The sequence below is a fragment of the Halichoeres trimaculatus genome, unplaced genomic scaffold (genome assembly GCF_033239565.1).
Source record: "Halichoeres trimaculatus isolate MK-OKI-2021-1 unplaced genomic scaffold, fHalTri1.1 fHalTri1_scaffold_1, whole genome shotgun sequence".
Taxonomy (NCBI): domain Eukaryota; kingdom Metazoa; phylum Chordata; class Actinopteri; order Labriformes; family Labridae; genus Halichoeres; species Halichoeres trimaculatus.
This window is the reverse complement of record NW_027437179.1, coordinates 33534542-33556090: the sequence shown is the minus strand read 5'-3', so window position 1 is coordinate 33556090 and position 21549 is coordinate 33534542. Positions and strand designations below refer to the sequence as shown.

The 21549-nt window shown below is 38.5% G+C and overlaps 3 protein-coding genes across 4 annotated transcripts; 2 read left to right on the top strand and 1 right to left on the bottom strand.

Annotated features, from left to right (window-relative positions):
• Nucleotides 1–1031: 1031 nt before the first annotated feature.
• On the top strand, nt 1032–4667 carry LOC141793029 (adenosine receptor A1-like). The gene is made up of 2 exons (XM_074673342.1): nt 1032–1629; nt 2468–4667. The coding sequence occupies exons 1-2, from the start codon at nt 1274–1276 to the stop codon at nt 3093–3095; spliced, it is 984 nt and encodes a 327-aa protein (XP_074529443.1). The 5' UTR covers nt 1032–1273; the 3' UTR covers nt 3096–4667.
• A 3537-nt stretch (nt 4668–8204) lies between these two features.
• On the top strand, nt 8205–10414 carry rplp2 (ribosomal protein, large P2). Its single transcript, XM_074673902.1, has 5 exons — nt 8205–8301; nt 9638–9761; nt 9845–9893; nt 9980–10075; nt 10286–10414. The coding sequence occupies exons 2-5, from the start codon at nt 9639–9641 to the stop codon at nt 10360–10362; spliced, it is 345 nt and encodes a 114-aa protein (XP_074530003.1). The 5' UTR covers nt 8205–8301; nt 9638; the 3' UTR covers nt 10363–10414.
• A 3166-nt stretch (nt 10415–13580) lies between these two features.
• Nucleotides 13581–19007, bottom strand: LOC141790143 (uncharacterized). Of its 2 annotated transcripts, none has more exons than XM_074669824.1 (6): nt 18890–19007; nt 16814–17424; nt 16613–16726; nt 16245–16306; nt 14167–14427; nt 13581–14030 (listed from the first exon to the last, which is right to left on the bottom strand). In XM_074669824.1, exons 2-6 carry the CDS (start codon nt 17412–17414, stop codon nt 13992–13994), a joined length of 1077 nt encoding a protein of 358 aa, XP_074525925.1. In that variant the 5' UTR covers nt 17415–17424; nt 18890–19007; the 3' UTR covers nt 13581–13991. The 2 variants fall into 2 exon arrangements, with proteins under 2 accessions (XP_074525925.1, XP_074525917.1); XM_074669816.1 differs by lacking the exon at nt 18890–19007 and adding an exon at nt 18709–18860.
• Between the last annotated feature and the right edge of the window lie 2542 nt (nt 19008–21549).

Below are 21549 nucleotides of genomic sequence, written 5' to 3'. Positions count from 1 at the left end.
AATGTTGTGCATCCGTAATTGATGCTATCATTATTTTGGACGATCTACTCTCACTGGCCACTTTATTAGGCACACCTTGCTAGTACCGGGCCGGACCCCCTTTTTCCTCCAGAACTGCCTCGATCCTTCATGGCAAAGATTCAACAAGGTACTGGAAACATTGCTCAGAGAGTTTGGTCCATATTGACATGATAGCATCACACAGTTGCTACAGATTTGTCGGCTGCACATCCATGAAGAGAATCTCCCGTTCCACCACATCTCAAAGGTGCTCTATTGGATTGAGATCTGGGGACTGTGGAGGCTATTTGAGTACAGTGAACTCATTGTCCTGTTCAAGAAACCAGTCTGAGATTATTCCAGCTTTATGACATGGAGCGTTATCCTGCTGGAAGTAGCCATCAGAAGATAGTACACTGTGGTCATAAAGGGATGGACATGGTCAGCAACAATACTCAGGTTGGTTGTGGTGTTTAAACCATGCTCAGTGGGTACTAAGGGGCTCAAAGTGTGCCAAGAAAATATCCCCCTCACCATTACAACTTCAGTTTGATCAGAGAGGTTTTCACCAACAAATGTATGGGTTAAATATAAAGTATCATATGAAAGCTTTCGTAAGGAGATGCAGATGACCTAGCAGTCTAGGTTGCACTTGAGCAGGCGGCCCAGGTTCGAATTCAGCCTGTGGTCTGTTTTCCGCATGTCAGTCCCCACTCTCACCTTGTTTCTTACTCTATCCACTGACCTATCCTCTCTATTTAAAGGCATAAAAAAGTTTTTCTATCGAGAAATGGTGTAGTTTCAATGATAACTGATTATAAAATCTACCGCATGTTCAGAAAGCACCCACCTCTTTTTCCATCTCTGAGTTTCTTTATCTACCACCCTCATCACACTGCATTCTGCCACCAAGAGACCACAGAGCACACACAAACACTAACCGTGAGCTAAACTAATGCTGCAGTGAGCTGCAGAGAGCAAAGTCCCCCCCCTCCATTTTTTATTACTTGCGTGCACTGGGTAGTGAGGGAGCGAGTAAGTGAGCAGAGTGAGGATGTAGAGTAGTGATGCATTGGTACTCAGTCCTGTGCAGAGGTAGAACATGCAGGAGATGAATCCTTCAACAAAGACAGTTCTTTGTGTGAATATGGCAAAGAGGAAAAGTAAACTTCTTTCAGCTCAAGGGCACACATAGTGGAGGATGGTAAAAGTTCTAAAAGTCAACTTTTTCTTCTTACAATCTGAGTAAAGGTAGGATTCCTAAAGAGTCAAAATGTCTTCCTCTCCGGGTATCAAACCTCGAGAGCATGTGGACATGTTGTACATCTCCATCGAGACAGCCATCGCCCTGGCCTCGGTTCTGGGGAATGTGCTGGTGGTGCTGGTTGTGTGTGTGAACCGGGCTCTACGCAACACCACCTTCTGCTTCATCGTGTCTCTGGCCGTGGCTGACATCGCCGTGGGTGTCCTGGTGATCCCTCTGGCCATCATCATCAGTCTGGGATTTAACACTCAGTTTTACACCTGCCTCTTCCTCTCCTGCTTGCTGCTCATCATCACTCAGAGCTCCATCCTTTCCCTGCTGGCTATCGCTATCGACAGATATCTGAGAGTAAAGATTCCCATCAGGTGAGGAGTGAAACTTTGGTTTGATATCTCTAAGAAAAAAAGGAAAATGAAGTGAGTGAGGAAAGTGTTGAACGGTTTGATGAAGATTGGACTCAATGAGGGATGGTGTAAAGGCTCTGTCGAGGATAGAAACAGTGTATCTTTGATGTAATCTGCAGCCTGTTTACAGTAAGATAGATAAAATATTTATAGCCTGCAGCTGAAGGAGGTGGAAGGCAATCCAGTTCCTGTCTGGTTTTAATTCTCTGCAGCTCTCTCACTACAAATAAACTGCTTCAAAGTATTCCTGCTGAGCTTGGCTTCACAAGTATTTACTTTTATCCTCCTCATACAAGTCGATTGAAAGCAGTACAGCTTTTAGATCCATCAATGCTTGGTATATTCACTGAAGTTCCTCAGACAGTCTAACAATTTAAAGTAGTCGTAGAAGCTGGTATGATAAACAAATTTTGAATATTTGAAGCACAAATAGCCCCTCTTACTGTTTTGTTGCTTTTAGTGTCAGAAGCTCAATCTGTTTCTGTCAGTCAAAGCCAGGTGGTTCCCCGAGTCGATGCCGACCATGGCTCCATATATCTTTGCCTTGGTTTAATGTAAATCAATGGCTCGGACATCAGAAGCTTTTAAGCAAATTAAAATGTGCCTCCTGCTTAAATAACTGACACAAGCACTGTTTCTTGGAGTTTGGCAGTCGTTCTGTGCTGCTTTCGGTTTAACAGTTGGATTTGGACGTAACGGAAACTCTGGCATCGGAAAAGATGGATTTTTTTTTATGAAGACATACTGGTCCAGGTTATTGAAAATCTTTTCTTGTTTCTTTTCCAAAACTCTCACTCAGGTACACCACCATCGTGACCCAGGGGAGGGCGTATGTTGCAGTTTGTGTGTGCTGGATCCTCTCGTTTCTGACCGGACTGGTTCCAATGATTGGATGGAATAACATTGACGCTCACACAAACATCAGCCTCTCCAGCAAAATCACCTGTGAGTTCACCACTGTCATGAGGATGGACTACATGGTGTACTTCAATTTCTTTGGCTGGGTGGTGGTACCGCTGACCATAATGATCGCTCTGTATGCAGAGATCTTCAGAGTGATCCGGCGACAGCTCAACCAGCGTGCAGAGGCTACAAGTGACGGAGACCGGTACTACCAGAAGGAACTGAAGCTGGCCAAGTCTCTGGCCCTGGTGGTCTTCCTTTTTACTGTGTGCTGGCTGCCAATACACATCATGAACTGCATCAACTTCTTCTGCCCTGACTGTCACGTGCCAAAGTTTGCCATGTATATCGGGATTTTCATGTCCCATGTGAACTCAGCGGTCAATCCGATGGTGTACGCCTTCAGGATAAAACGTTTTCGGGTCACACTGATCCAGATCACTCGTCGATGCATGCTTTGTAAACCCACAGAGCCGACCCCGTGCACTAACACACCAGCCCTGACGGAGAAAGTGGACCTGTGAAATAAACTGCAGTTTACGGTCAGATTATTCTGCAGTGACTCTTATAGTGTTATAAAAATTTGGAACATCCTCACATTTACGCACAAAACAAAGAGCTTGACTGCTTTGCTTTCACTCATGGGAGCAGTTCATTTTACAACTGATTATATTTCTTTGACATTAGATTTGAAAAAATAAGCCTGCATTGAAAAATCCCAGCCTGCCTTGCTTTGTTTGATATTAAAGCTGCTTTGATTGATTCATATTGAATTAAGTTTTACATCAACGCAAGAGTAGTGCAGACACATTTCATGTTTGAAAAGCCTGTTGGTACAGTCCCCGGAATAAACATTCAAACCTCTTGATTCACTGTCCAAATTAAGCTTTATAGCAGATTATAGCAAATAGAAGTTGTTTGCTGTTTAAAATTACTTATTTCTTTGGTCGTAACATCTAAAGGGGTCAGGATTTTTTCACAACGGTGAGTTGTAGCTGTTTACAACGTTGGCGAGGCTTTGGCTTCAGCTCAACCTCTTTGTCAGTTTTTTTAAAAGCCTGAAGTAAGTTGGAGTCAGCACTTCTAACTTGGAAGCTGCCATCGTTTGGCCTCATAATACTTCTTCAGACACTAATGGAGGGCATAACATTCATGTTCTATGCAATCGATAATTACAACACAGTGGTGCTTTTACCCAGTTTCCTTACAGCACAGGAGCAGACACTCGCTGTCAACATAAGAATCAATCAAACTCAGCTGCAAATTAACCACAATGCTATCAGCTGTGTGGGGGAAACAAATTGTGTTAACTATTTATAGGAAGATGATCTTGTTAACCCGCACACCAAATATGACCACTAACCACCTCTCAATAAATCTTCATCAGGAATATTTCCATCAAAGAGTTAACTATGTGCAATCAGTGACTTATATATTCTGATATGGCTTTGTTCTGGAAGTTTCCTACCTTTCCCTTCCATGTGAATTTGTGGAATACCAGGCCCTGAGGTGGGGAGAGCACACTTCTCTCTTTCATGTGGACTCATGAAAAGTCAAGGCAGGTAGAGCAGCAGCAAAAATTTTCAAAATACAGAACAGAGCGAGCGTCAGTGGCAATACATATGGCCCAAATAGCACCAGACATGTGGGTTTCAGAGTGGTTTGAAGGCAGGCTGAGGCCGAACCTTCTCTGAAATCTGGGCTACTGTGGTCCGAGCTTGATTTATTGGCCGGCAAGCTGCCACTTTATGAAGTATTCTGTGGTGAAATTATGGGGAACATCTCACCTGAACTCAGGAATATAAACTGAAATCGCCTGTTGCTTGTATTTGAAAACTTGAATCGGGAACAACAAAATGAACCTTATCCACTTGCTGACACCCACTAGTGTCACATGCTGTTAGGACACTACGTTACCTTTTAACTAACTTGCCTAAATAACAGCGCTATCATGCTAATGTTTGCAGATATCATGCTCTTTTTGAGTACCATTTTAGTCCAGCGCTAGATGCAAATACTTGAAATATGGCACTGAGTAAATTGCAGTTTTGAAAACGTCTACTTTTAGTCACCAAAGACTTTGACTCATTGAAAAATTGACCTCAAGGTGGTGTCAGATGAAAAGCCAAAGGCAAAGAAAAATTAGAAATAAAAGAAAAAATCCAACCTGAGGAGAAAATTAATGACTGTAAAAAGTTTTCAGTGTAAAAAGTTAAGTTATATATATATATATATATATATATATATATATATATATATATATATATATATATATATATATATATATATATATATATATAAATTTAATATTAAACTTTTCTTTAATATATATATATATATATATATATATATATATATATATATATATATATATATATAAATTTAATATTAAACTTTTCTTTAATATATATATATATATATATATATATATATATATATATATATATATATATATATATATATATATATATATATATATTTTTTTTTTTTTTTTAAAGAAAAGTTTAATATTAAATTTAGTAATTTCATTAATTAAATTTCTGACCTGCAAAAACACAACTAAATAAAAACATTCAAGAATTGGGCTGATAGGTATCTCAATCTGTTAAGAGGAGATGGACCAACATTTCCTGACACAGCTATCCTGACGTCATGAACATAAAATAAAATTTACAGCAAGAAGTAATTAACGTTCATGTGAACTAAAGCAGATGAGTCGGACCCGGATGATTCAGTGGCTTAGATCAATAGCTGGTTCTTTAATTTTATGTCCCCACAAAATCAAATCTCCATAAAGAATGGAATGAGGAGACCTTTCCTAGTATGCAAATGAACAACTACTCCTCAAAGCTAATGTACGAAAAGTCCGGAAACATCAAAGCAAAGCAGCGATAACTCTTTATCACAGGAAACAGCCCCATTTCTCCAGCTAATTCAGCTGGTTTAAGCCATACTTCAGTAGCTGCAGTGAAGCTCATAAGCATTTGAGTAAATTAACCAGCAGAGCTTTACAGCAGACTTCAGTAATTTATTCCAACTCTAACGCTGCAAACCTGCTTTATCATCAGTTTGAGCTGTGCTTAGTTTCCGTTCATACTGAATTATCTCCACTAAGAGTCTGATCCAGAAGATCTGGTCTTCTTTGATTTAAAACTAGTATTTTATATGTTTGTATATGTATGGATATAAGAGTTTATGTTGCCCACATTTTTGAACATTCTTCTGTCTATTCAACAACACTTCTTTAAACGAAAATGTCTGTCTGAAACCACCACCCTCACTCTGTAAAGCTCTGTCCCTCTCTAACCAACAGCTCTTTGCCTATTTTACCATCTGTCACCTTCATCCTTGTTGAGGGATTTGAAACTGCTGAGTCCGACCTAATCCTCAACCCTTGTCTTAGTGAGGTAGGTGCAGTATAACCAACGTGGCATTAACAGCTCTGCCATTGCAACACACACTACTGCGACTCGTGGTCTGCTGAATGCTGGAAGGGAACAAGCATGGAGTAGCTGTAGATACAAGAAGCCAGAGTCTGTATTTTGATTTTGCATCTGAATTTCAACCAAGACTAATTGTCTTCAAGGTAAGACCTTTTTCTTTCTTCTTACAACAGCAACAACAGGAGGTTTAGTTCTCCTATTGTGACAGGTATGTCTTCGATAATGACACAAAACTGAGAGCTCATTTTTGTTTGCAGTGACATCTTTGTAAAAATGGCTGATACAGACCAAGCAGAGGGTGACCAGGACCAGGAGACTCCCGAGGAAGAGATGGATGAAAACGAAAAGGCCTTGCTCTTCGTCAGTAGATACGCTGAAGCCAGGCGTGCGCTTCCTTGGGAGCAGTGGACATTCAGGGAGAAAGTATGCTATTACATGGATCGAATTTTCATGGTCTGGATTGTCCTTTTACTGTTGTGTGTGGTTGGAGTGTTTGGGTATCAAATATGGTCTGTGTCAAACACAAGGAAGATTAAAGAGTTTGTGTATGAAGTGGGGGTCTTTCTGTTTGGCTGGCTTTTCACGCAGGACAGACGGGAGCGGTTGGCTGAGTTATAGGTTGCAAGGGAGAACTGGCCGCTACAATGCTGTGTTTTTGTGTTTTTTCAGAGTTTTCCAGTTAAAAAATTTACAACTAGCTGATATGTTTGTGAAGAAATGATTTCTGAATAATATTTTGTTAAATTTATGAAAATAAATAAAGTTTGCATTCATCCCTCTCTGTTCTCACTACAGCATTTTCACACTTAATACTGTATGTTTTATTCTCTGTTCAGTGCCCAAATTTCGATCATCAGTTTCATTCAAGGAAGAAACAAGAGGAGAAAAATTTGGATGAAACTGTGTTGAATTTTATTCACTTTTCCAACCAATAAACATGCAGCCAAAGATTTTTGGTTTAATTTTTAAATAGAAAGGCTTTAACTGGATTTTCAACTTTGCCAACAGCAGTTTGACAGAAATTATACTTTCGAAGAAAAATATTTAAATTAATACAATTAACTTTTAGATTGCATAACAGTTTATCTACCCTAGTCAGCAGCACTTGTGTTACCAGAGAGAGGCAATGAGGGAAAGGAGGGTGATCCCTTACCCTCCAAACCTGAACAGGCTTCTTGGATGTCTCTCTAGTGGATAAAACATCATCATTAAATTCCCTCTCTGGTGCCCTTTTAGTGGAAACGCTCTTGTAGCTTTGCCACCGGTGTATAAAATTTTAGAAAGACAAAGGAGCAAAAATAGCCTATTTCAGATGTTGTTCCGGTAGATAAAATGTAATATATTTTTTTCTCTCTGTTTGCTTGTTTGTTTGTATATACTTTATTTGCCTTGTCATAATGTTCAGAAGGTGTGAAAATTTGAGAAAACACAGTAATCAGATTTTCATAAATCAAAAATGTTTTGTATATATTTAATTGTACACGGAGAATCTTAAATATGGTAGCACTTTAAACTTGGACGCTAAATACTGTTATTATTTATTTTTCTGGACACATGAAATGTCACTATCACAGGGTGATGCACACATTATATATGTATAAAAATGGTTGTCATCTTTACATAGGTCTCTCAAAAAGGGCAATGAAAGTTGTGATATGATGACAATAAAAAGTATTTAAAAAGAGATAAAATGTAATAAGAGCTCCTGTCAGGTTGTCATATGATATTGATAACGCTCCTGCTCCTCCCCAGTGCTACAAACAATAAAAAGGTGAAAGAATGCCCTGTTTCTGTTATTAATGCTCAATTTTGTGGTGGTGCAAGACTTATGTATGCAGCAGTGAGTTTTTTTTAACTGCTATTTTGATTGAATGAGTAGTTTAAAAATTTGCATCACTACTGTAACACACATAATCAACGTATCTTACATTTGAATTATAAGGTGCGTACCGTCAATAACAGACATGACACACGTGTTGGATTTGTAGCTTTTAGAAAGGAAGGAAAAGCTCAGAAAACATTATACCTATTAAACCTATAATTTTTCTGGTCTGGTTCTGTATTTCAAATTACTGTATCATCAATAATATTCATACATAAAATGATAATAATCAAGAAAAAAAATGCGTTTGTTTCGAGTATAAAAAGTATTTCTGTCGGGCATGTCTGTCACCCGGTGGACCAATCAAATCGACTCATTCGGCTCCTGTACAACTTCCGGTCACGCCTCTTTCTCTCTTCCGGATTTCTTAGCGTGACCGACGTTTCGTGTCTGTTTAGACTTAAAGTAAGTAAATTCTGAGTAAACTGAACTGCTTGTGCCTCTAAAACAACGACTGTCCGTGTCTCTAATGCTACATTGGATCTAAAGCTTGTTTTTAATTACATAAATAGTGTATTTTTGACATAGTAGAAGGCTGTGTCAGAAATGGAGGACAGTAGGAAAAAACGAGGCGCCATGCTTTCGCTGTCAGCTCAATAATCAATGGAGATCAGCTACAAGTTATTACCCTGCTATAAACGTACAGATTAAACGTCACAATGAACTAAAATCCAGTTTCCACGATCTAGCTTTATGTCTTGTTAGTCCGTCTGGGTGACATGTGGGCTGGAGAGTGGTGGACGAGTGGTGGACGGGATGTCGTCATCTAATTTCTTATGGACTTTTTTGCACTTTCTATACTCTTTCTTACTTTTGTTTTCTTAAATGCTGCGGTGACTCCTGAATTTCCCCTCGGGGATAAATAAAGTATTTTCTATTCTATTCTATTCTATTCTATTCTATTCTATTCTATGTATCAGTCCTGATGTTCTGAAGCTAAGCTAATAACAGACTGTAGCGGGACCAAATCACTGGCTTTGTTGTTATCGTAACGGGTTTTGCCTACTGTATGTACACATGATATCATGTAATGATAGGGATTAAAGATTTATTTGTTGCCAGATGGAAGCATGCCTTATCGCCTCCTAGTGGTGATTTCAAGTACCGAAGTGTAATAAAGCTGGACTGTTTATGAGTATCAGGTGTCCTCAAGACAAAAAAAAAAAAAAAAAAAAACAAGAGTTGTTTTTCTGACATTTCTGGCGTTATTTTGAGGTTTCTGTAAAAGTTTTAGACAGACAGGAATCACAATAGAACGATTTATGCCAAGAAATAAAATCTTCATTGATAAATCTGATATAATTTCTTTCATATTTGAATTCGTTGCAGGCTTTGTGCAGTTAATATATCGGTCCAACCTTTGAGAAAAAAAGCAGAACTTCGTTTTTGTTTTACAAGTTGTCAACATTTATCAAAATTAGGCTTATAAATTATTTAAGCTATTAAAAATTACATGAGCTTCTGTCAAAGTTTGCACACTTATGTCTCACCAAGTGTATAAACAGGTTTAAAGGCAGGAAAAAAGCAGCAAGGCAGTGTTATCTGTGTTTGGATTGCATACCATAAGAATGTTCTTCCCAATAAACTGAGAGTGGTCACTGAATTATAAAATCAAAACCAACCTGTAATCACAGATATATTTGATGAAAAGGGCTAATGCAACAAAAAAAAAAAATATCTCACACAAACCTAAGTTTTGCTCATCTTAACCTGTTATTCTCTGTCCTTCCTGTCATTGCAGAATGCGTTACGTGGCCGCTTACCTCCTGGCTGTGCTCGGTGGAAACACCAGCCCCTCTGCAAAGGACATCAAAGCCATCTTGGGCAGCGTGGGAATTGAGGCCGATGACGAACGCTTGAATAAGGTCTGTTATTAAACAAAGTAAAACATGAAAGAAACTCTTAAGATATATCATGGCTTTGGTTTAAAACTTACATGTCTCTGTAGGTCATAAGTGAACTCAATGGGAAGGACATTAATGAAGTAATGAACTCAGGTGAGAAGCCTCTCTGAAAATTTAAAACAGATATAAAGTCTCTGACATCAACGATGCCTGAAAATGTGTTTTTTCCTTCTCCTCAGGCCTTTCTAAGTTAGCCTCCGTACCAGCAGGTGGTGCTGTGGCTGCTCCTGCTGCTGCTGGTGGAGCTCCTGCAGCTGGAGGTGCTCCTGCTGCTGGTAAGACTACACCTCTTATACTTAGCTGAAGTTGATACACTAATAGTGTGTGTTTGATTGCTTTAAGACCTGAATGCATTACCACATATCAATTTTAATAGAAAGATAAATACATAAAGAAATCTTAAAACTAGATTGGCCTTTTTTGAAATCAGTACTGCATGAGATGTTGCAAATGTGTGTGTTGAATGTTGTCTTTTTTTTTTTCAGCGGAAGAGAAAAAAGAAGAGAAGAAGGAGGAATCAGAAGAGTCAGACGAGGACATGGGCTTCGGACTCTTTGATTGATCTCACTCTTCTGTGCTCAAAAAGCAATAAAAATGTAAAAGGTTTACACACATTACGTGGTCTGTGTCCTTTTTATATTCTGAAATGGCTTTGCTCAAAGGCTATTATTCCTAAAGAGATTACCCTGAAGTGTGTCTAGAGATAAATAGTCTGGCTTTTGATGATGAATGCTGTTTTGCTGCCTGCTAAAAATAGTTCAGACGGTGCAACCTTTCATTATGAGGCAATCTGGACACTGCATGTGGTCAGCCTGTCCTGCTGCTTACCGAAACCACATAATGTCTCTGAATTAACAGGACAAGCAATGACTCAGCTGCGAACACAGGGGTCAAAACCACAATTTGCATCCATGTCAACACTTCATCAAAATATGAGCAGGCACGATTTCAAGACATATTTTATGTACATTTATGTCTAGTTTTTGCACATCCAGCCAGTGACACACTGAGTGGTAAATGGTGGCTGTGCTCTATGTTTAGGATGAGGTATTTATTCTGCACTCATTCTCATATTTGAACAGGAGGTGAAGTAGAAGGTCACCTCAAGATATGCAAGACATGTTCCTCACAGCAAAGTACTGCTATGATCAACTCAGCTCTCAGAACTTGAAAAGCATGCAGAGCAATCACTTATGTCACGATAATGTTTGCTTCCGTGCAGTGATGAGCCAAGACTACTTTTCTGTTTTGCGCAAGTCAAGAATCTGCCAACATGCTGCACCGAATGAGATGAGTCATCTGTCACATCACAGTCCATCCTTTGTTATTGTTCATATTTATTCTAATTAGATGCCATGACACCTTAACCAGTCATTGAAAGTGTCAAAACTGTTATGTAATACTTACAGACTTGAATTTTTCCACTGTTTGCTTCTCCTAGCACTGTCATGTTTTGTTGTCCACCTTCCTTGGAACTGTCGTGACAAACTTTAAGTTTGTGTTTTTGAGTCTAGAGTGATGCCTCCTTACCCCCGCTGGGCTTGTCATATTGACATGTTAGTAATGTCTCTCCTCTTGCTGTCTTTTAACAATCAAATAAACTTAGCACAAAAAAGTCAAGGGCTTTATGTTTGATAGCTCATTTTACATTAGCCACACTTTGGTTTTGTGGAATACCATCTAGAAGTTGTCCTGTGGCATTGGCCCTATCCAGATCAGTCAAAAGTGGCATGTCAATTCTTGGAGCAGACATCTTCTGACAAGTGTAGCACGACACTGGCTCACAGGTGCTCCCAATCAGGTGCTAATCACACACCTGATTGTCAGCACCTGGGGGTCCCAGAAACTCTTAACAAGAGTCATCAGCAACATCAAAATGAACTGTTAGGCATTGTCAGTGAAGATTTGGCAACTTTTAGGGGTATAACCCATAAACTCACTTCTGCTGCTCATCCCACAAATGCATGGTCCTTTCAGATGTGGCTCCATTTAAAGAGAAAAAATGGGCTTTGCAAAAACAAAAAAAAACACACACACATATATATATATATATATATATATATATATATATATATATATATATATATATATATATATATATATATATATATATATGAAATGAAAAGAAATGAAATGAAATGAAAAATACTTTATTTATCCCAAAGGGTTGTCACTTTATGTTCATAAATTTATTTTGTATTTATTATTTTACCCCCATTCTACTTTTGTTATGTTGAGGGTAAATGAGAGGGTAAATTGGTAGGCAGGTGAGAGGGTGTCTTCCTTTTCATTTGTAACTAACTTGTTGTTTTTTTTGTGTTTTTATTTTTTGGGTGTCAAGCATGGGAGAACGAATTGCCATCGAACAACCAAACTGTTTGGTTTTTATTATTGGTTTTATTATTCCTTTTTCAATAAAAGACCTTTTGAAGAAAGATAAGATTGCTGCACATGGTGGTAAACTGGTCTGCTGAGTTCCATCTTATTAATTTCTCTGCCGCTGTTATCATCAGTTCTCAGGTGTATATGAATCTCTTGTGGGCCTATTAGCTGTTGGAGGTTTTGTTCGGACGCTCTCAGTTGGAAAGGTTTCCTGGCTGCAGGGGAACCTGTTCTCCAGGTGACTGTCATCACTGACGGTGTCGTATTATGCAACAGCTTTTCTCTCTGTCTTATAATTACCTGCAGCAAACACTTATTAGACCGCACTTTGAACCTTTTAAACTTTACATGGTTACACCATGAGCCCTCTCCCTATTCCTCATCAACACTGGCTTTCTGCTTCGCCTTAAGACCGACGCTCTGTTCCCTTCCACAGCTACGTTCTGCATCCATTTGCAGAAGTTGAACTGCTTCAACGAACCCTCATTTAAATAGTGCTGCATCCTATTTCAGACCACAGTGTTAACACAATGCTGAGCCATTATTTATTCTCTACTGCGGAGTTATTTGTCCTTAGATAACCAGGAGGGCCATGTTGAGAGGCATCAAATTAAAGCTTGAACAGCTTCTTCTTCTTGCTTTGTCTGCATTTCTGACATAACTTTCAGCAGATCAATGCTCACTGAGCTCACAGCTGCAGCAGCTTTGACTTGTTAATGCCAGCCACAACAGGAATGTACTCTGTAAAAATGCAGAGGTGTGGCAGCTCAAAGCTTGTTCACCCCACAAGAAATTGAGGTCATTACATCCGCAGTGAAAGAGCACTGCTTCTCCTTCTTGTCCTTATCTTCTGCTCTCGGCACATGTGACCACTTACATTCTTCTACATGTAGCTGCTCGCTGAGCTTCAGGAATTTTTCCTGTGGTCGTTGTTTTTGTCCTATCCTGGTTCCTGTCTCATAAATTGTCCCATGAGGTTTAAAATATACCATAAGGTCTACACCTGAGATGGTCAAACAGCTGCGGCAGCCTCTGAACTCCAACACTCCCTCTTTAAAAAGCACTAAATGATGAAACCGCAGTATTAGCCTGCAGCGTTTTGATATTGCTCATTCTGTAATGATTCACCTTTGTGTTCAGAAGGAGTGGATTACCCGGAATGAAAGTGTTTGTGACAGATCAACTGAGTGCAGCCTGTGTTAGCAAGCCTTGATTTTGCATTGCTTTGCATAAAGCCAAAGGTTCAGAATTAACACGAAGCAACAGAAAAATGCCTGGCAGTGAGGTTTGGTTGAATAACGAAAAGAAAAGCACAATTTCTGCATTAAATCACATCTTTTATTCTAGGTTTTTATACATATATGAACGCCAGCATCCATATAACAAATATGTCACAGTTCAGCTAAGCCTCCTTGAAAGAAGCTTTTTGCTTTAAATTTAAAATCCTATTAATAACAAAACATATTGCACAGAGGTGAATAGCTTAAATACTCTATAGTGTCTCTTTCCTCATCTTCCAGGTGAATGCAAACAGTCAACACACTGCAGAGCACACACCCAATTCCTCCAGTGGCATTCAACTGGTTCTTCAGCAAACATCCTAAAGCTGCAGAATTATGCAGGCGTTCTGTCCCAGAACAGTGAAAGTCAAACAGCAACGATTTGTTGTTTACCAGCTGTAAACTTGTGTGACTTGGCACATTTTCTTCTTGTAAAAAAAGAGGAAATCAGGCTTTCCTCACATCCTGAAACCACCTGAGAGACAGTGTCTCCTTTTTCCAGTGGTGGTTTGGTTTCTGCATGGCGCTCTCAGTCATCACTGTCTGACCATGGGTGATCTGTACACGCCTGGAAGAAACAAAAGCAGAATGTTAACCTAAATCTCTCAGCATGACCTACTTTTCTTTGTGATCATTATGCTCTATTCATCCTTGATCCTTTAACCATGCCACAAAAACCAAGCTAAGACATCTTTAGTTCTCACCTGTTGGTATTCAAATCGGTCCTGCAGATATCTGTTCCCTAAGCCTGTAATGTGACACACATTCTGTCTGGAGAGTCCAGCTATCCTGGCTGTAAAGTCCAGTGTAAAGGCCAGTTTGACCAGTTCAGGAGCTGTTGGGAGCACAGTGGGAGGGTTGCGGATTGGTGATGCTTCTTCCTCCAGATATGCGTCAGCAAGCTTCTGGAAAGAGGAGTAGGACATCCCCTGGAAGAAGTTGCTCAAGGTTGGGTTATCCTTCAGCTGTGGGAGATAAGGAGAGGAGGGTTGATGGTCAGAGGTGAATATTTTGACCTGTGTGGGAATTTATGAGTGATAAAACAGCTGCTGGAAGAATAGATAGTGAGTGATGTCACGGGTCACCGTCTTATGTGTAACTTCAGGCTCCAATAATCAGTTTTACTTTTCCTCTAGTTTTCCAAAAAGAATTGTGTCCAAATTTTTCAAAACTTCAAACTTGTCTGTACACTTTTTAAAGATTAGCAAATCCATAATCTGATCGCCCATTAGTCACTTTTATTGATAGGCTTTGCTGTCTTTTTGTTTGTTTGTTTGTTTGTTTGTTTGTTTGTTTGTTTGTTTGTTTCTTTCTTTCTTTCTTTCTTTCTTTCTTTCTTTCTTTCTTTCTTTCTTTCTTTCTTTCTTTCTCTCTTTCTTTCTTTCTTTCTTTCTTTCCTGATCTGAATAATATTATTTCATGTTGTATGTATGTTTCGATTGTTGTTTACTTCCCAACATATTTTTAAGGATACTGATGTAACTGTTTTGTTTTTCACTCTGTAAAGCACTTTGAATTGCTCCCTACAGAGAGCAAAAGCAGGTGAAACACCGCTGTTGTGACATATTTTCTTCTATCAGCTATAATCTGACAAATTAGCCTTATAGAAAGCTCTATTCATGAATTAACAAGGAATTTCTTCAGCGTTGTGTTGCAAAAGTCAAACAGTGCTTAGATTTCCTGTTTGTCTGGAATGCAGAGAGAAAATGTTGATCTTCTTTTAATGAGAGGAGCTTCTTTCTTTCTCTGGCTAACCCTCCTCAAGTAAACAAGTGTGAAGCCACCATGCAACTTCAAACATAACTGAGAAATGGATGAACAGATGCTACAGTGAGGCATGTAATGGACCATGGAGCGATGCTATCTATCTTACAGATGGGAACACTGAAAGAGATGAAAAATAAAAAGAAGCCCTGGCTGGCATTGCTAATCATCGTAGGGACTTCATGCTACATGCTTTGGCCACAGGGGGCACCAAAACTCTGACAAATCAGTGCAAAACTAGTTGGTAAACACAAAGCAGAGATGCTTTCAGGATAAAAAAACATATCAAAAATTTGTAAACTTTTAAAACAACCCATTTCTTAATTTTTGAACATATCAGAGACTCGGTTTAAAAAGTCACACGCGACTCAGTAAAGAAATCATATCATCACATAACAACAGCTAACATCCTTTAACTTTCAAGCTTCAACATGTACTAGTAATTATAACAGCTTAATTCATTCCCGCTGGCTAATTGTGGTATCTGTGTACACATTTTAAATCCATTACATAAGTGTGCTTTAACAGGCTTTAATGCAGAGCAGTCATGTGTTGTCCTGTTTGCAGAGCAGACCTCATGACTTCGTACTCTGAGTGACTTTCTGTGATGACTCTTTTACTTATTTTACTGCCGTTACTCAGCATAAATCTTGTACTTGCTGAAAAATAAAATAAACAGTGATCTCATGCTCATAAATAGGACACTATAGGAAATACTAACATAAAACAGTATGACCCAAATTGATAAATGAAGTATATAAACAGGGCGGTTTCTCCTTCGTTGTGGAGTTTGAACTCTTTATGACTTTGTTTTTCATGATTCACTGAAGAGCTTTTACTTTCGGTAAATGCACCAGATTGTTGAAAAATACTGTGATATCACCACGGCTGAACTCTATCACGCCCCCAACACCTGGCTGTATGCAAAATCTGCACTATTAGACCCCGTCTGTGTTATTTTTGAGAACTTATCACATAGACATTCCCATAAAGGTCAGTGTTTCAGAGTTTCACTCACCTTGTCGTCGATGGCGTCACCTTGCTGCTTTGTGAGAGCAATGATCCTGTTGATGACTTCCTCTAAGATAAGACAAGAGCAGGAGGAATTGGAATCACTAAGCTGAATAACCCATGATACTCACAATAACCTGTTAGTATCACTGACATGTATATTGATTGAAAGTGAGTAAATATTGATCCGATTTTGAGGTTGAATATGAAGGACTTCGATGCACGGAAAAAGAAAGGAGGAGTCATGTTTCCTTAAGCCACACAGCTTTTACTACAATCAGAAATGTATGTATTCTGTTGTCTCTTTCTTTGAAATCAAACTTCTGTTTTTAAAGCACTTCCACCCACACCATAATAACAGAAACAGCCGCTCACCATCAGAGAGTGGTTCAACTTCTTCTTTCTCTTTCACCTCGTGCACAATTTTCTCCAGTTCCTCTGAAAACTTCTCGTAATAAGAGTAAGTCGCTTCCACGCTGCAGACAGCATCTGAAAAAGCAAATTCGTCATTTTATTTATGTTTATGAAAGTTCAGTTTGAGCAGCATGAATGAGTCTCAGTTGACTCAGGCCTTACCTTGAACTCGCGTGATTTCTGAAAGGTTTCCAGGTTTGCCAACCTTAGTTACAGACAGCCGTCTTTTGGAGAATCTTCTCTTTAATGATTTCCTCCTGCTGCTTTTTTTCTTCTGCACTGGGACTGGAGTCGTGGGCAAGCAGTTGCTTATGATATCAGAATTGTCCCCAGTTTGGGAGACCTCAGGGATCTCTGGCAGACTTTCCTCTTCCTCCTCATTGCTCTTTCGAGAGAAAATGCCAAACAGATTCTTCCAGAACGACGGCTTCTTGTTCTTCTTGGGTTTTTTGTTGGGTTTCTCTTGTATTTCAGGCAGTGGCTCCGGTGGATTCGGCTGAGTATCAACCCCAGAAAACCCAACGAGTCCCTCGTCGTTTAATCCCGCCAGGTGAACAGAAGGGTCGCTAGAATGTCGTCTCTGCCTCCTCGGCATTATCACCCATTTCTCTTTCTGGGCGCTCCCCAGATTCCCAAGAGTCCCGTCGTTCAGGCTGAGGCTACGCTTCACGTAAACCTCCAGCAGACGTATTGTGTCTTTGTGGGGAACAAAGATCAGCTGGCCGCTGCTGTTGTGTCTTTGATGGTTTGGTGGAGCCTCCATGGCTGGTTGACTGTGAGAAAAGGAAAACATCATCACACACGGTGCAGCTTTTTGAATTCTTGAACTCTCATGGACTGTTTTCTTTTTTCAAAGAGCTAAAATGACAACTGATGAATTGTTTGGTCAACAATAAGAAAAACAGCTCTTGTCCAGCGAAAAGCCAACAAATTATCCTCCTTGTCTGCTGTTTTAGCTCATAAAGAACTGGACATCTCTAAGGATCAGACTGAAACCAGGAAATTAAAGATTTTAAAGTTAGTTCAAGAAAAATATTTGTTTTTTGATCTCTTGATTGATCTCAGAATCCAGAAACTCATGGCAGCAATCCAAGATTACTGTGTGTTTACATGGTACCCTTCAATGTGATAGTTAATTACAGGTTTAGTCAAAAAGAAAAATTACAATGTTGAGGAAGAAGTCTTCAAATGATGCCATTTGAAGACTTCTTTCACAGTCTTGTCCTTTTTATTTAACTTTTTAGAAGAACATTTTAATACCTAGCCCACCATCCTCCTCTGCTTGGTTTTGCCTATGTTGTGTAACTGTGGAAACCTGAATGCTGCTGTTTCAGTGCAGATTGAAGTGAAGCACTTTCAAGTTTGTTGCACATTACACGATGGCAATAAAAACTTTATAATCTATCCTGTCGTATTTTATTCAAATCTCTTCTTTTATCACAGCCATAGTAACTGCCTTCAGTCATAAAAGAGCAAGAAAACCAGGAAATACTCTCACTGTGGAAACAGGAGAATGGGAAAACTTTTACTGTTATAAAACATTCAGTCCAAAATATTATTATCAATTTAGTTTGTGATCCATTTGAAGGTATTTCAGATACATTCACATCAACAGTCTGCAGATGAATGCAGAGCCTCATTGTTAGCTTACAAAATTAGCTCTAACAAATAAAAAAGGCTTTCACTCCTCTTTAGTTTGTGTCGACTTCTCAAAAAAAAAAAAAAAAAAAAAAAAAAAAAAGGTGCTAAGGTTCAAAACAGACCAAGAAAAACAAACTGAAAACATCTAAGCTTAAAATTAGTTGATATATTTTTCAACTGAACTAACTAATCGATTAATTAACTCTGCAAACGCATCAATCTACCCGCATAGCTTTGACTCTTTATGAGCCCTGCATGAACCAGCCTGTAACAGTTCGTGTTTGTGGACATCTGAGTGTTTCTTAGCAAAACTCACGGCTCAGAGGAAGCGGAAGAAGTGTATATATAAAAACAGAAATATCATGTCTGTAATGTAAAGTACTGTACTGTTAAAACTTCTCCACATGTTAACTCACCTGCTGTGTTTCAGCTGCAGTAGAAATCGTATCCTCCCTACAGATCACCGCAGGAGTCTTCAGTTGTTATAAACGTGTCTTCCTCTCTCTGAAGCTCTTCGTATTAAAGCTCTCTGCCTCTCTCAGGTGAGATTACCTGCTCTACCCCTCCTCTCCTCCCATGTAAGGACTCGTCTCTTACCTGGAGCCGCCTCCTCCTCCTCGCCGTCACACGTAGACTGGAAAAGAGGGCGGGGGATGGGAAAATACCTCTTCCTTATTCCATAGTATTACGTACACGTCGAGTTTTCAAGGCTGTCCTCTTTTTAGTGTGAGTTTCTGTTTTTATCAAAGTCTAACAGGAAGTCACGGCAGGTCGCTTCCCCTTACAGAGATGTTTTGACAGAAACGCTTGCTTGTAAGACCTTACCCAATCAAAAGGCTTAATTTGATGTGATAAAAAAAGAAAAGTGTGCAATTTCATAATATATGCAAAAAGAACTCGTATAACTTACCAACTTAAAATTTTACAGTAGATTGCAGTAATTCTATTAAAAGTAAAAAAAGTAAAACTTGCAAAAAAAAAAAAAAAGTAGGTTGATTTAATACAGGGTACTCATTTTGCTCAATGCTTAGTTTACACACAGACGGAAGTGAATGAATGTTTTACTATGGAGGATGATCTGACAAGACATTGTTTTGATACTGAGTAACTTTATCTATCTGATAAGATCTGTGATTATGAGTGGATAAGGTTAATGTTTATTTTCAGAGGAGAATGAAGAATGAAGCAATTCTGCAGAGTGTCTGACTAATGCACAAAGTTATTGAATAAAAGAAGAAGTGATTTAAAAAGTTTCCAAAATGTGGTAAATAAGAATTCCAGTGAAGTAAAGGAAAAATATAAGTGTTTGTTGAGGGAGTAGGGCTATATGTGTAAACATATACCCTCACCTCTTATTGTACAGCAGAAAGAAGTAGGCTACAGTATGATCTGTTTCACTCTATCACGGCAAAGGGGGAGGAAACACAGGAAAGAGGGGAAGATAGTGAGCAAAAAAAGCAATGTAGCAAAGACAGAGGCACAGACAGGAAAGAAATAGATGTAGACAGACGAAATAAAAGAAGGAAAGAAGCAGAAAAAAATATAAACTAGCTCTTGCTGGAAGGTGCCCTCTGCTCAGGACGAGGACCCTAAAAAGGAAAGAAAGTGAAAGAAAAAGAAGGAAAGAGTGAGAGAAAAAGTAAAGGAAGAAAAAAAAACAGAAAAGGGATCAAAGAAAAAAGTAAAAGAAGAAATGAAAAAAGAAATAATGACTGAAAACATGAACTAGCAAAAGAAAGAAAGAAAGAAAGAAAGAAAGAAAGGAAGAAAGAAAGAAAGAAATTGAGAAAGAAAGAAAGAAAGAAAGAAAGAAAGAAAGAAAGAAAGAAAGAAAGAAAGAAAGAAAGAAAGAAAGAAAGCTGTGATTTTTTCCTTCTTCTTATTGGTCAGTAATATAAATGATGTCCAAAATCACATACATTCTGTGAGTTTCACACAGGTTAAGGTGTATAACATTTATGTTTGCAATAAATGGACCTCAGATCACATCTGATTTTGCAAAGAAATCAAGATGTTTTTTGGAATTAAGGTTGTTATGATTCCTTTTTTGGGGGGATAATGTCCTAAAGGCCTGTTAAAAAAACTATTAAAAAAAAAACAAACTAAAAATATTTAAAATATAAATGAAACAAAGACAGTAAATCATCACTGTGTAGGAGCTGAAAACAGGTAATAATTTCCCTGAATAAATAGCTGGTGATTATTTGTTCTCTCAGATGTTTTGTTTTCTTGAATAAGTCTAATGACTTAAATCAGTCTGTAAACATCTGCACTTCAGTTATGTGGTTAATTATTAATCCTTGCAGCGTTTCCGTTAACATAATCAGCTGTTATAATTTCATCTTGGTTTCCCCATATTGTGTAATCTCATCTCTTCATAACAGATAAACATGGGATTGCTGCTACCAAAGGTTTGCAGGAAGTGGTCACCGTGAATACGTGTCTACGTTGTTTTTCTTTTGACGGTGTGAATAAGCAGAGCATGTGACTGGTTCTCTTATCTATCGGGTTTACTGGAAACATGAGAGCTCTCTGTAACTGAAAGTAACAGCGCAGGCTTGGAGGCAAAAGAGAGGAAAAGCTGGTTTTTAAGTTAACAAAGGAGCTATTTTGTTTGTTAAACCATGTGTGCAGAGTCAACATGCAACCATGTTTTGATCACTGGCAGTCTTCAGTGACCTCATGACCTGAGTTGGCCTTCATATATCTACTTGTTGATTTTTTATTTTATTTATTTATTATTTTATTTGTTTTTTTTTTAATTGTTATTTTGAATGATCAGAGGGATTAGTGTTATAAGATAATTTAACTAAGTCCTGAAAATGTTTTCTGCGTAAAAAGAGACTTTTATTCAACTCATTAAAAATTCTCAGGATTAAATGTTTATTCTAAAATTCGATCTTAAGGAAAAGTTTTTTTTTTTTAAATCAAAGTATCTAATGCTTTGAGTTAGTTTTAATGGGGAGAATAATCTTCAAACCTGGATTGTCAATCTCTATTCATTCCTGTTTCATATGTTTGTTAGCATTAACACATCCACAAAACAGGCTAACAAAGCAGGACCACATCAAAGCAGCTTGTTACCATGTAGTACCACAAATCAGCCACAAGGTGTCAGGCTTAACACTTTGAGATAACCTCAGTGGACTCTCTCAGAATAATGAACTCAGTCCTGGACATTAGGTATCAAATCTAAAGAGTAAAATAATATATCTGCTCAGATTAAAAGTACGGATCCTCTACAACATTACTCTTAA

What these genes read in the sequence shown, in the direction of transcription:
- rplp2 (XM_074673902.1), top strand. Translation starts at nt 9,639, where the DNA reads ATGCGTTACGTGGCCGCTTACCTCCTGGCTGTGCTCGGTGGAAACACC. An exon ending in ATGACGAACGCTTGAATAAG is followed by an intron (nt 9,762 to 9,844) that starts GTCTGTTATTAA and finishes ATGTCTCTGTAG; the next exon opens with GTCATAAGTGAACTCAATGG. An exon ending in TGGAGGTGCTCCTGCTGCTG is followed by an intron (nt 10,076 to 10,285) that starts GTAAGACTACAC and finishes TTTTTTTTTCAG; the next exon opens with CGGAAGAGAAAAAAGAAGAG.
- LOC141790143 (XM_074669824.1), bottom strand. Translation starts at nt 17,414, where the DNA reads ATGGAGGCTCCACCAAACCATCAAAGACACAACAGCAGCGGCCAGCTG. An exon ending in GTGACGCCATCGACGACAAG is followed by an intron (nt 14,428 to 16,244) that starts GTGAGTGAAACT and finishes TATCTCCCACAG; the next exon opens with CTGAAGGATAACCCAACCTT. An exon ending in ACCGATTTGAATACCAACAG is followed by an intron (nt 14,031 to 14,166) that starts GTGAGAACTAAA and finishes TGTTTCTTCCAG; the next exon opens with GCGTGTACAGATCACCCATG.
- LOC141793029 (XM_074673342.1), top strand. Translation starts at nt 1,274, where the DNA reads ATGTCTTCCTCTCCGGGTATCAAACCTCGAGAGCATGTGGACATGTTG. An exon ending in AGAGTAAAGATTCCCATCAG is followed by an intron (nt 1,630 to 2,467) that starts GTGAGGAGTGAA and finishes ACTCTCACTCAG; the next exon opens with GTACACCACCATCGTGACCC.